Consider the following 14,161-nt stretch of genomic DNA (forward strand, 5'->3'; position numbering starts at 1 on the left):
CATGAAACTTCACCTTAATGCAGTATTTCCTAAAGTGTTACCTGAAGTTGATCTTGGTGGAGTCTCATAGGGCCAAACTGCACATCTGTCACTGCTGCCTACAAACAAGAAGAGAATTTTATAAAATATATATACCCGCTCATGGAGGAAGGAAAATCAGTTCTCTTAAAGAGGATATCTCTTATATACCACTGGTCACAAATGTATTGCTATCATTATAAGCCTCTCTGTCTATAAGGGTTTTGTGTTGCTTTTAGAAATTTCTATTCAGTACAACAACAACAAGGTTACAAATCAACAAGCACAGTCACTTTCTTATTGTTACTTCAGACATAAAGCAATGTATTAGTCATGTGAGTATGCTAGTTTGCTCATTATTTTTCTGTACTCTCAGTATCACAATAGTGGTTCCACAATACAAGCAAATGTTTAGAAATAGTGTTCTTTTAAAAATGTAAATAAACATTTAATTCACAAAAGAAAGGTAAAAGTATGTAACTCTGTGTGATGGGGTGTCCACCCCATATGGGACTGAAAGGGGTTAAGATGGTCAGGCAGGCCAATTAACTCAACAGGCTGCACTGGCAGGGGAGCCAGAGAGCAGGGAATTGATTGAAAGCAGGCTCATCTGGGCAGGAAAAGGCAGGACTTATAAAACCAGGAAGCTGGCAACAGACAAGGGCTGCTGGGAAAGAGCAGAGTCGTGTTTCCCCCCCCGGGAAGAGGGTTCGGAGGTTGTATCCCCTCCAGGGGGTACTATGAGTACTTGGAAGCAGTCCTGGGAAGCAGCAGTGAAGGGTGGGAGTGTAAAGGCCAGAACTGCTGGGTGGAGGGTCTCTGGACCGGAACCTGGAGTAGAGGGTGGGCCCAGGTTCCCCTATCAGCCATCGAAGGAGTGGCACCTGAGACAGTGAATGGGAAAAGTGCTTAGGGCTGCTGAAGGAAAGACTTTGATGTACCCCAGAAAGGGGGAAAACGCTGAGTGACCTAGCTGGAGGGCTGAGTCACGAAGAGGACACTGCAGTTCCTGGGACAAAAGAGGAGCTGCAGACCTGACAGACGGTGTGACTGCATGCGACTGTGGGAATGGGCGTCAACTTGATGAGCTAATCCCCAGAGCAGCCAGGAGGAGATGCCCAGGCTAGCAGTGAGTTAGGTGCCCCATCACACTCTGCTTTAGCAACCCTATCAGTAGTGAATTTCACTACATAATGATGAGTGCTTGAAAGCTGTACAAATAAACACGCACACTTCATTTCCCAAAGTATGCTCTGACACATTATTCCACAAGGCCACGTTAGTACAGACCACGAGAGCCCTCATAAACTGATGATTGTAGAATTCCAATATCTGTCTTTAAAGGCATGTATATTTCAAATGCGCTTCTGCTCTGAAAAGTGATTGTAAAATGCCATTGTGGTGTGCCAGGTTTACTGCGCGTCAGTGATTTCCACATCGAATGTGCTCGGATTGTACATGAAAAGAGTATTTTTCTAAGTGCCAGTTTAGCTTGGGATCTGGGAGTCAAGCTGGGATCTTTCCTTCTCTTGCACCATTACAAGTAACAATGATGATCAGGTGAGTATGTTGCTATTACGAGCTCTCTCAACTAACCATCTTTGATGACATTGACTATTAGGCATTGATTTGCCTGAAGATCTGAACAGGAGTAAATGGAATGGTCCTTAAGTGGTTTGGGCAAGATTTTCAAAGGTATCCAGGCACCTAAAGATGCAGCTAGGTGCCTAAGCAGGGTAGGCACTTCTGAAAATCCCACCAGGCACCTATCTGCATCCTTAGGGGCCTGGATACCTTTAAAAATCTGGCCTTTTGTATTTTTGGTCTCTGAGGGTGTATCTATGCAGCAAAAACAAAAAAGAGTGGCAACAAGTCTCAGAGCCTGGGTGAAGTGACTCAGGCTCTCAGTGAGGGACTAAAAACAGCAGTGTAGATGTTCTGGCTCAGGCTGGAGCCTGGTCTGCAAGACCCTGCCCTCCCCCGGCCAGGTTTCAGAGCCCATGCTCCAGCCTGAGTGCAAAGGTCCACATTACTATTTTTAGCTCTGCAGTGCCAGCCCAAGACAGTTAACCCAGGCTCTGAGACTCACTGTGGCAGTGGGTTTTTTTGGCAGTGTAGATGGACCCTGAGAGAGAGAACATAAGCAAGTACAGTAGTAAAGACTTCTCTTGATGTGAAAGGAGAACTGGAATCCAGCTGGTTCTCTCTTAGCTGTGCGGGTGCTGCAAGGCGAACTGAGGTAAAAAAGCAGAAGAAACTTATTTTTGGCAGTGTAGTAAACAAAGAGGACTCGGCAGCACAGGCATGAAAGGAACAGATCTGCTGAGTACAAGGTGGCATTTTTACATTGTTGTTTTTTCAGAGTCAAACCAGACTTTAAAATCAGATTTAATCCTTTGCAGTCTAGAATTCTAGAATAAGTCATTTTAAAGAACCATCATTACATCCCATATACCACATAAAAACCTTTTCAAATTACATGCTCTTTTCCTTCTATGACCTTACTGCTCCATTGCGCAGCCCTTAAGGCTCTTCATGTGAGCTTTTATTTATTTATCAATTTGGAAAGCACCAATATAACTTTAAATGAGAGAGAAATATGAGGCGAGGAAAATGCCAGTGTAACACCTGAGAAAACAAAACAGGAACAGTTTAGGCCTTTGTTATTAAACAGCTCTAACAGTGACTGTAAAATCAACATGGAGAGGGTTTCAGATTTACTTTCTCAATAACTTCCAGATCAGATTTGGTTCAGGTTAAGCACTCCCCAAAGGTGATTCTTCTCATTGTCAACACTGAAAATTCTTCATGCATAGAGCCCTGCACGGATACAAAAATGTGGATCCGCATCCGCGAGAATCAATTTACATCTGACTCACCACCCGCAGTCTCTGTCTTCTGTGGCATCCGTACCCACAGTTCTGGGGCCCCCAATCAGCTGTACAGGGGCCAGCCCCTCCAAGCAGCTGCTGAACAGCTGATCAGTGGTTGGGGGGGAAGGAGAGGAAGAGCCAACAGCTGATCGGCCATCTGCAGGGCACACTGAACAGCTGATTGGCGGCCAGCCCCTGGGGCCCCCACTGAACAGCTGATGGGCAGCTAGCCCCACCCCCGCATCCCAAAGGCTATGAGCTGCAGACAGCTGATTCCCTGCCTTTGAGATCCGCATCTGATCCATCATCTGCAAAAAAATGGTCCGCAGCTATAAAGCAGATATCTGCGGTTTTACAGGGCTCTATTCATGGGATGTGAAAAATCAAGCTTGCTTTGTTCTGCCTCTCACCTCATTACCAGTCATAGATTTTGCTGGTAATTTAGTTGAGATGCATGAGGCAGATGCAAATTCAGCTTTCTCTGCCATAGCTTTATTGGCTTTGTGGTGTTAACACTAATAACAACTTGGTTTTAATGAGTAAAGTCAACAGCTATGCCTGGAGGACATAAAGCGAGAATATCTATAGAGTATGAGATGCCATTTTTACAGTCACTCTTCTGACCATAACCACACTTTACATTACATTTTCAAATATTTGTTTTTGTTCACACAATTTGCCAGCGGAAGGCAGAAGGTGTTTTCAGTTTTAACTAACAATGGCTCTGAGCTGTAAGGATTACAGGTAATTAGAACCTGTGGTAAGTCTAATATTAAAGAATAAGATACAATTACTGCTGTCAGCTATTGCTTTCATTTGTTCATTTACTCCTTTCTTCTATAGGTTTGTGAGCCAATATAATGCTCAGGGAAGCATTAAAAGATCAACAGTCTGATCCTACATGGAACCAAGAAGCACTCTCAACTTCCATTGACTTCTGTGGGGAGGTTAAAAAAACCTAGCCTCACTCAGGAGATGCTTAGCACTTAGCAGGATCAGGATCCTAATAGCAATGGTTGGAACAGGCACAGCCAGCATTGTGTTAGAAGTTGCTGTGCAGTTTTCGGCATACAGCTCTGGCTATTTCTGACCAGAGCTTCCCCTAAGTACACCCTATCAACCACGACCAGTTATGCCCTGTTTCACAGTAGTTTTGAAATGGGCGTGCATGGAACCAATTCCTGTTCACTCTACTCACACAGGTAGTCTCTTGAGACTATCTGCCTAGTCACTTGAATAAGAGAAGCAGGAGTTGCCCACCAGGGAATTAGCTGAGTCTACAAAACACTTTTTTTTTTGGCCAACGTGACGTCTAAGCTCCAGTTACACACACCGCCTGAATGTGATAAACTATCTTGTTACATGTTAACTTTCTGTCCCAGGTGGAAGAAAACTCCTCTTCTGCATCTCAGCTAGAAAATTTTGGTGCAGTCTGGTTAATTCTTAATCCAGTTGAAATCTGTTCAGATAACTTGATTAATCATTTCAGCTCTATTTATGCAGCTGGCAGTCTCAAGAATCAAAGTTTTGGTTAACTACTGTGTCACATGACACTGTAACGGCTCCAAGGATTTAACGCAGCACTAAAGCAGAAACTCTGACTTCTGGTCGGATTAAATCAACTTTTAAAATACATCTAAAGCTGTAAATCCCCATTCTCCCAACCCTACATGTATAACAATTGCACAAGTGCACCTTTACCCTGTATGCTTTGCCATTTCCTCCTTTACATTCATCCTGCTTTAAAAAGAACACTCAGAACATTTTTATCCTGATAATTATGACTAACGCACCTAACAGCCGGGTCAAGGCAAGGACAAACATTTTTTATGAGATCATCTAAGGAGAACAAAGATATAAGGCTACTGGCAGTCCTTGGAGCTGTCCACACATTGCTAAGGATCCACATGCTAATCTCATGAGCAGGCAAAGTGTCTATGGATGTGACGAGCTGAGTTTGGAATACGCACGGTGAACTGGTTATGAATTTAAGCATTTAATATACACAAATGCTTTGAGCTAGGGTCCAACCAGGATGGAGGGTGAGGAGGGGCCAATATTGCAGAGTTTTGACTATGCATCATCCTTCCAAAGGTGCAGCAGGTTTTCCTCTCCATCCGGCCCTACATTTTACCCCCTCCCCCAATCTGTGAGGCCGGTGGCGCTAGGTGTTCACATTCTATGGTAATGGGGACTATGTAAACATTTAGATGGATTAGACTGTCCCCACTGCATAGCCAAGCATGCCGGGCACAAGAAGAGACACAACTGAAGTCAATGGACATAAGTGCATGATCTGACTCCCATTAAACCAGTGGGAGTCTTTCAATTGACTTGAGTGGAACTGGGGGCTCTGTGTCTTACTAAGCGCTATGCTTGCCACGAAGGGTTTGCATGATCTGGACCCTAAATTGCTCTGTCACTGAAATTGCTGGTAAAAGAATTCAGAGATAAGTGAACATTTGGTAAATAAGCTTAAAACAGACAGGTCCAAACAACTGTGACTGCTCTGACTAAAGTACAACCAACTAGATAGTGACCTTACATAACCCATCACAATGTTTCAGGTTTCTTCTTACTATGAGTCATCCTTCACAACTCAGCCAGAGCAGAATCTATAGGACAGACCTACTCGTGGGTTTTTTTTTTATTCCTATGGAGAGAGAAACCTTATATGAGCTTGCTCATGGACTACTTATAGTAAAGAACAAAGAGCAGAAACGGCAGGCTCAATCCATGAGCTAGTTATGGTGATATACTACTTGGTCAGGATGCAGGACACATCAAAAGTGCCAACATGCCATAGGTTTCCTATTTACCAGACTTCTCATATCTTGGCTTAGTCTAAAATGCCTCCGCTGCCATTACTAATTGAAGAGCAGAGCTAACCCTCAGAAGAGGCAGAGTCAGCTGGAAAAAAAATGCTTTTGCCTATTAACTACCACACAGTATTCATGTTAAAGAGAAACAAACACATTATTTCTGCAGACTGATTTTCTAAATATTTTCTGAAGTCTTTAATCCAGGTCCCGGGCTAGCCCAGTGTATCCGGGGCCTTGGCTACTGCCTCTGCTACAAACAACCTATTCAGGAGAAAGGCTGGTCTGGCTGCAGAGAGAGTTATGGAGTAGAAGAGTACTCAGCCAAATGAATCCTCCACAATCCACAACTAACTCCATCACTTCCTGTACATTAAGTCAGTGGACTTACAATATTAAAACGTCTTCATCGTGTCTAACATTTCTTCTTTATAATCTTAATAGTCTCTTGCCAGCAATATTAATCCTTTTTCTAATATTTTAAAACAAAGCAATATTTTAACATATTGTATAAATACCTTTCTCATTTAATTTTCAAATATACTCTTGAATATTGCCCCTGGGTATATATACATTATTAATCAACAAATAAGAATTGACTAATTTCAGCTAAATTTAAATAGACTCAATCCCAAAATTAAGATGTACACATTAGGGCCTGTTCAAAAGTTCCAAATTTTGACTTTTCAATTAAAAAACTGGACTTATTTTACATGAAGTTCTTTTTACGCTTTTTAAAAAACCCATTCTAGTAAGCCTAGATATACCATCCCATCAGGCAAAAGCACAAGTGAACAGACAGATTTCGGATCACACCCTGATAATCAACCGATTCAGAATCTATCAAATTGAGAAGGTAAAATGAATTCCAGAGTCGAGAGCTCTCCCAGGAAAAGCTCAGCTAACAGTTCAGCATCATGGGTCTGTTAGCATGAGTCTCAACTGACAAGACAGTATATATATTATGGAGTTCCCAAGACAGCTAAGATCCATACTTTACAGGGCATACCAGCATATGGATTGTACCTGGAAGTGAAAAAGGCATTATACTCCCTGTGGCTAACACTCCCAGGCAAGCAGTTCTGCATGGTCAGGACCAGCTGTAGCTTCTGACTACAGGATTTTAATCCATTTTTCTTCCTGTATAACATTGCCTTCTCACCTTTTGAAACCTATGCATACCAGCCATATCCTGAATTATTTGCACATTTACACATTCCTTGTTCAATTGGGGTTTTGGGTCAATAAGGAATGTGTAAAAAGACTCAGATTTGTCCCATATTTTTGTACTTGTTTTGATAAGTACTTACATCAGCATTCTAATGCGCGTTGTAGTCCATGAGGGTATCTTTTTGTTATAACAATACAAAATATCTGTCAAAGTTACACGCCCAAATAGATGTTCTCAAACACAACCATTAGTGCTTATTAGCATAAAAGGAGCCTTACAATGCATTGGCTGGATTCTGACCTCATTTACAGCAGTATAAATCCAGAGTAACTCCAATGACTAAAATGAAATTACTCTGGATTTACACCATTGTAAATGAGGTCAGAATCTGACCCCATGCATAAATTCTCTGTTATTTTGAAGCAACAGCATTCACCAGAAAGAGAATGAGAGGGAATAAAAAGTCCCAGGTTGTTTTGCTTTTGCTCAACAGATTCAAGGGCAAAGGTAACAGCTATTCTTGGAGGAGTTAAGATCAATGTTGTCAGTTATTCCTAACAGAATTCCAAAGACAAAGCCCTGAGAGGCAACTAATTTACAGAAAACTTCTGTTCAATTTAGATCAAATTTGTTAATTTCAGCACTTAATTTCTTATCTTTCTCACATGTATCTTTCACAAAAGTGTCAGCCAAATGATAAAGAATCTCAAAAATATTCATATTGTAGATTTTTGACCCAATGCAATTTGCTTTGATAAAATTTAGAATTTATATTAATTTGGCCAGTTCCCCATCTGGTCTAAGTTGAAGTTGCTCCATAAAAAAAACCAATGACAATTTGGATCAGCTGAATAGCTGAGGATCAGCTGAATATCTGGCTCAATGTCTTTTCCCTTTAAGGTACATATATTTTAGATAGATTCTTATCATATTATGATACTACTGATAAGCAACATGAAAGACAACGTAGGCAGGGTGATGAATGAGTCAACTGAAGAGTAAGGGCCTATACGGGGGAGTTATTCCTGAACCACTATTCCTGATTACTTATGTATGTGGACACTCAGTGTGGATCAAGCTAATTTGGAATGAGGCACTCTTATTCTGGAATAAGTGTGTCCACACATTGAGTTAATCAGGAACAGTCAATCCACTTTAACACAAACCTTAGTCCAGATTAATTTCCGTGTGTAGACAAGCCCTGATTTAATTTTCACCACTGTTTATTTAATCCATTTTTAAAATGTTACGTACAATTCTGAGACGCTTTTAGTTTTGTCTATATCCAGAGGGACAAATTCTGGCCTCACATAGACATACAAGTATTTGATTAACAATAAGTCAGATGGCTAACAGGAAGATTTATCAGAAAGAGAGCTTTATTGAACATGCCAAGAGGGAATACTCAGGGGGAGTCATAGAATTCAGCCCTAAATTATTTGAGAAGCCTACTTAACAGATATTTATTAATAAATTGTGGACAGTCCAATGTAATGTTTTTAATGAGTCAATGCTTGTACATCACCTTCTGTATGTAAAGCATTCTAATTTATTATAAGGTTTTTTTTGCTTCTTTTTAAATATTCTGTGCCTGATTCATGGCTGATTGACTCACTCCACTGAGATCAACAGTGTTACACTAGCCCAAAGCTGGAGTCATGCAATGGTAAATCAGGGCCTAGCTTCTTGTACCCTTTGGGCAAACGGAGAACATTCAATGTGTTCCTTATATACATTTCCTTAGTGTGGCTTCAGGAACTTTCTCTTGACAGCGTTGTAAGCTTGGAGCTAATAAAAATGAATCATTCCATTTTTGTCAGGAAAGGTTAATTATGCTATCCAAAACGGACTTATTATTTGTAATGCAGTAGCACTTTGGACCCCAGTCATGGATCAATGGCTCATTATGCTAGGTTATTATACTGACCAGACACATGACCTAAGACAGTCAAAGTTTATTATTTAAAGGTAAGAACTATTTAACAAAGCAGGCTAGAAGGTTTTTAAAAAGCCAATTCCTTGTAATGTTGTGCAGCAGAATAGTTCATAAAATAAGATGAACAACAATAGAGCATTTGGCACCTCTATAGCACTCTTTATCCAGAGATCTCAAAATGCATTACAAGGGTGGTAAATCCCAACTGGTTCCATTTTACACACAGAGGAACAGAAATGCTGGGAGATAAAGTGCCTGAAATCTGCAGCAAATCAACCCCTTTTCTGAAGCTCAATCTAAAATGTTTCCTTGCCTCTTCAGATGATATTTGAGTCTATACACAGCATCATCAAAATTTTCCTACTGTAGCTATGTATTTTTTCTGTAGCAAGGTGGCTATGCCTCCTTCATCCTAATGTGCTACGCAGAGGGAATACTCATTCATAATGTACAGAACACAGGAAGACTGTATAAAACAAAAGACAAGCCAGAAAAAATCTTCCACTCATAAATCTAAGTGAAAATCTGACAGGCACTTGTCTGATCAACTGCACTATCCTTCTGAACGCAAGTCTTTTCTTTGCGAGGCTATTCAAATACCCATCCTCAAGCTGCTATTCTACCTTCGCCATATTCTTAAACTCCACAGGAAGTCTGAGAAAGAAGCTGGCTGAGCTTCCAAATTCTAAGGGCTAGACTGTGTATTTAGGTAGAGCCTTGCCCAAGGGATGGTGCGTAAATGGCCCTGGGGAGAAACTGTTCCCTCCCTGCTTCCCCCTTGCTTGGAATGGAGATGCTAACGTGCTGCTGCTGAGCTCTAACACAAATTAGGACATCCCCTGCATTGGCTCAGTTCTGCAAACTGGTTACTTGAGGGGGTGCAGCTATGGACCTGCTCCCTTCCCACATTTCTGCTCCAGTGGGGGTTAATTAGGCACACAGCACTTCTTACTCCTGTGCTTCAGGACCTAAGGCCAGGAAGCCCCCACAGGGACAGTGGGAATTCTGACTCTCCCTTACTGTATGTGGGCATGTAGCCAAAGCCACAAGCTAGCTTTAAGGAACATTGTTTTTCTCTATATATAACAGCGAGGACGTCAAGCAGCAAATAGCATGCTCACAAAAAGCAGCGTTCACATGAAATGTTGGATTTGCTTCAGCGTTTGCCCAACCTGGCAGTCCTTTACTGATCTGTAAACTACACTCCACTAAACATTTGCACTTAGAATTTAAAGCAAGAGAAATATGAAACCAAAGCTAGATGACATTTCAAAAGATGATCAGATCTCTAAAATTTTTCTAGGGGAAAACTTAGGTGTGCACAATGCTCTTCTTCATCTCTTTTGTTGCCCTCTCAGGTTACTTAATATTGTTCAGAAACAGGCCAGACATGCAACATTCAGATCTGGATCTGAACAACTCAAAAGTTTGAGGGTGCTCCAATCTGGGGTATTAATTCAGGATCCTCTCTGAGAAGGGGGGAAAGCCTTGGGCCAAAACTTTTACTTACAGGTCGGTATCTCTTTCAACTCTCCCACTCCTCCCACCCCCCCTCTCTATCTGGGAGCTTTGTACATTTTGGTTCCCTGGAATTCTTAGTATACAATGGCTAAATATTGCTATGTGGTCAGGCCATGCTGTAAAGCATTTGGAGTTATATCCTGCGCTAAAGAGAAAAAACAGCAGCTCAATGATCTGGCTTGTGTTTTAGAAGAACTTTTAAAACCCTATAATAATGGTTTTCTATACATAGGCTGTAAAAATATCTGCCATTATCAATGCAAAAACGGCCTTACGGACACTTTCGGCTCTTCAGAGTTCTGCAAAGTCAAGCACACTTCTTCAGGGTATAACTTCTGAAGAAATACCTTTGAAAAATCTAGAAAGATGTAATGGCAACATGAACCAAAAATGCACAATACATAGAAATGTAATTATTTTAAATGAGACAAGAGGACACTTACGGCAAGGAGTGCCAGCATCTTATTTAGGTCATATTGAAAGAGTGCCAGTATGCCAGCTCGGAATGTGCTAGATCTGTTCTATTTTATATTGCATTCATCTCCATAGTGTCTAGGTATCTTGGTGGATATTGGCTGCTTCCAGGAGTGAATCGTAGTTGTGTTGACATTTACCAAGAGTTGTATACCCGTGTCTGGCTGGAAAACTTATCTAGATCTCTGAGGACTCTTATTGTCTCATTCTTCTGTGACACAGAACCCTACTCTGCTTTCTCCTTTGCATGCTGGACAAAGAGCTCTCCGTCTATGTTTTATAATTGTGTGTGGCTAGAAATTCCCATAGCCTTCTGAGGTCTACTTCCTTCTCTCTTTTTCCTCCTCATCTGATAAGATTACGGCTGCTCAAGACTCCCCCATTAGGTGGAGACACATAACTAAGCTCTATGTACTGAGGATGACATCACTAAGATTTCAAAATACTGTCCTTCTGTCTCCATCTGCTGGCAAGGAGGAACTATACCCAATTATCTGGACAGCAATAGAAGACTGAAGAGTTTGGCTGGTGATCAACCAAGAAACCTTTAAAATACTTTATTTAGGATGTTTGGGACCAGGGCATTCTGAACAGTGGAGAATAAACCAAGTGATAGCTTTCTCAACTTTTGTCTAACTGAAACAGTATTTTTCATTCACCTTCCACTGCTTCAGGTGTATTAATTTTACATGCAGATTGAGAACTGCCTTTTCCTTCTTTCTTTTGCAGACTCTCAGTACAAATAGTACATTCTTCTGGCCCAGAGGGAAATTCTTGCTGCTTGCATTTTAACAGCAGCACTGCACTCTGGGAGATTTAAATACGTCACAATAGTTCTATTGTTTATTACTACTAAAACTGTTTACCCTGTTGTAATTCTGCAGAAGCCTAAAGAGCTTGGAGTACAACAACAAGCTCTAATTTGTTGCAAAGCCACCTAATATATTTCTTTCTACTGGCAATAACTTGCTAGTCCTGTTTTGAGGGTGATCACAGAAATGCCAGGATACAAAAGGCCTCTGCTACTATCCTGATGAGTTTTAAGGAATTAATTTATTTATTTACGTGCATTTCTATGGCATTCTTTGCCATAGTACTTGTACTTGAATGGATTTCACTGACGACACATGTTCAAATCTATGAGGGAAATTGTCAGTTTTGCCAGGTATACTTTTCATACCTTAATCCATCAATAGTGCAATGACCACAAATAGACCAGAAAAAAGAAAGAAAGAAGTAGCTCCTGCACAGAAATAGCACACCGTGGGCAAAGCTGACTGTGAGTCAGCCAGGCTCTTTTGTTGTTGTTTTTTAGTTTGTCCTAAACTAGGAAGTTTTTTTTGTTGAGGGGATAAACTATTTCCCAATGTGCTGATACCCACTGAAGTAACCGAATACTCGGCATACCTGAAAAACAATACATTAAAGAAATACCATAGGTATGTTCATATACAGAAATAGCATGTGCACTACAAAACTTCCCCAGCTGCGGGACTACTAGGGGTCAGAGTTGTTGTGGTGATTGAGGGCCTCTGAGCAGATGGCACTGGCTGGCAGGGGATCTGAATGCCCCTGAGGGTACTTCATGGGGGAATCACCTTGAGGAAATCTTTGTGAAATTTTCTTCATAAAACGTCACCTCCTGAAGCTTTGACTGTGGGATAGCACAATCCGGGCCAACACATATACCTGAATTCTTTCTACTTGATGGTTTATGGCATCATAAGGCCACAACTGTGGGAAGAGAATTCATTCTCTGACCAATGGGAAAAGGCCTGCTGTAAACTGTAATCTGCTAATAGCCAGCCAGGTGGTGAGCTGAGGTTGCTGGTCCTGACTGGCTGAGAACAGCACACAACCTATGCTTATTGTTACCTCCCACCCTGGCCCGCTTTTTTACCTCATCCACCTATGTCTTGTCTTTTAAACTATAAACTCCCTAGGGCAGGGATTGGCAACTGTGCATGTACAGCACCTAGCATAACAGAGCCCAGATCTCATTGGCCTCCAGGTTCTATCACAATACAAATGTTAAACAGCAATAATAAACACTTAAATTCAATATCTTTGTTTAATGAAACCCTACATTTCCTGTCCTGAGCACAAAATGCAATTGCCTCATTTACTTTGGAATATAAAGAACATTTTAGAGTAGGTTTATTCGCCTCTAGAACTACTATTACTATTACTAGTAGTACTTCTTTTTAAAGAAGTATCTGATGAGAAAAAGTTGTGACTGATCTGGGATTAGTACTGGAGTAGCTGCAGGTGTACTTCTGAGTCTTCCTTTCATTCAAAAATAGGCAGACCTTTCCTATTCGCAGCAGTGTTATTCTTCTCCCACCACCATCTACCAGAGGCAAATCCCAGTGGGGAACTGAAGGCACTGTTATGAGAAAGAGGATAGACAGGAATCCCTTCTCCCCTTTGACTAGAAGCTTGTTTTCTAACCAGGGGAGTGAGGCCCAAATTTGTAAAGGATTTTAGGCAGTGCTACGCTCAGCATTACTATGTTGAGTAATGCCTAAATACCTTTACAAATCTGGGTCTGAGTTACTAGCTTCATCTAATCCACGTGTTTGTCCATCTCTGTGGCCATACTGGGGAGTTTGAAACAGGACACTGGTACAGTAACACCCAACACTTCTGCCAGCCCACAGGACTGGTTAAATATTACACTCTTAAGAGATAGGATCAAAATCTTCAGTAAAGGACAGCAACACCCTTCGCCAGTTATGTCAAGCCTCCAGCACAATAAGTGAGGGTTCACTGTAATTAAACTTGCAGTCAGCATAGTTCAGTACATTAAAGCAACTGGGGATTTTCCTTCTACTGGTCTTATAAACAGAATTTTACTCTTTTGGAGTGTGTTGTAGACATGCTCCACTATTTTTAACCTAAAACTCTGTGGAAGAAATGCTTTAGCTATGTAGCTTTTGACTTGTAGCTATTTTCTGTACATTCTGTACACAAGAGATGCTTCTGGTATAACAAAAATGCGGGATCTGCAGAAATGGCTATTCACACAAAATGATGCATTATGCAGCACGTAATAAATAGAAATGCCTACTTGGCCAATATGTTGTCATCCTCCTGGTGAAGCTTCACAGAAGGACTTGTATCTATAGCAACACAGCTCTCAGCAGACTTAGTTTCCCTCTAGACCTCTCCTTCTACTAAACAAACCATCAGCAACGAAACATTTAAAACACTTCGTATTAGCACTTTGAGAAACAAATTCAGCTAATAAGATTGAGTAATAACACATAAAAATCAGTGAAGTTTATGGGTGAAATCCTGGCACCACTGATGTTAATTGCAAAGCTTCCATTGACTGCACTAGGACCAA

At 41.1% G+C, this 14,161-nt stretch overlaps 1 protein-coding gene across 5 annotated transcripts in view; it reads right to left on the reverse strand.

The window, feature by feature from the left end:
* PDE8A (phosphodiesterase 8A) overlaps positions 1-14,161 on the reverse strand; it is a 222,922-nt gene that overhangs the window by 47,424 nt on the left and 161,337 nt on the right. For all 5 annotated transcript variants that reach the window (XM_067555750.1, XM_067555748.1, XM_067555751.1 and 2 more), the window contains exon 2: positions 42-98. In XM_067555750.1, coding sequence (XP_067411851.1) covers positions 42-68 — 27 coding nt within the window. In that variant the 5' untranslated portion in view covers positions 69-98. The remainder of the gene's footprint in view (positions 1-41; positions 99-14,161) is intronic.

This window comes from Emydura macquarii, unplaced genomic scaffold (genome assembly GCF_026122565.2).
Source record: "Emydura macquarii macquarii isolate MOO-44397 ecotype Brisbane River unplaced genomic scaffold, CSIRO-AGI_Emac_v2 contig_1644, whole genome shotgun sequence".
NCBI lineage: Eukaryota > Metazoa > Chordata > Testudines > Chelidae > Emydura > Emydura macquarii.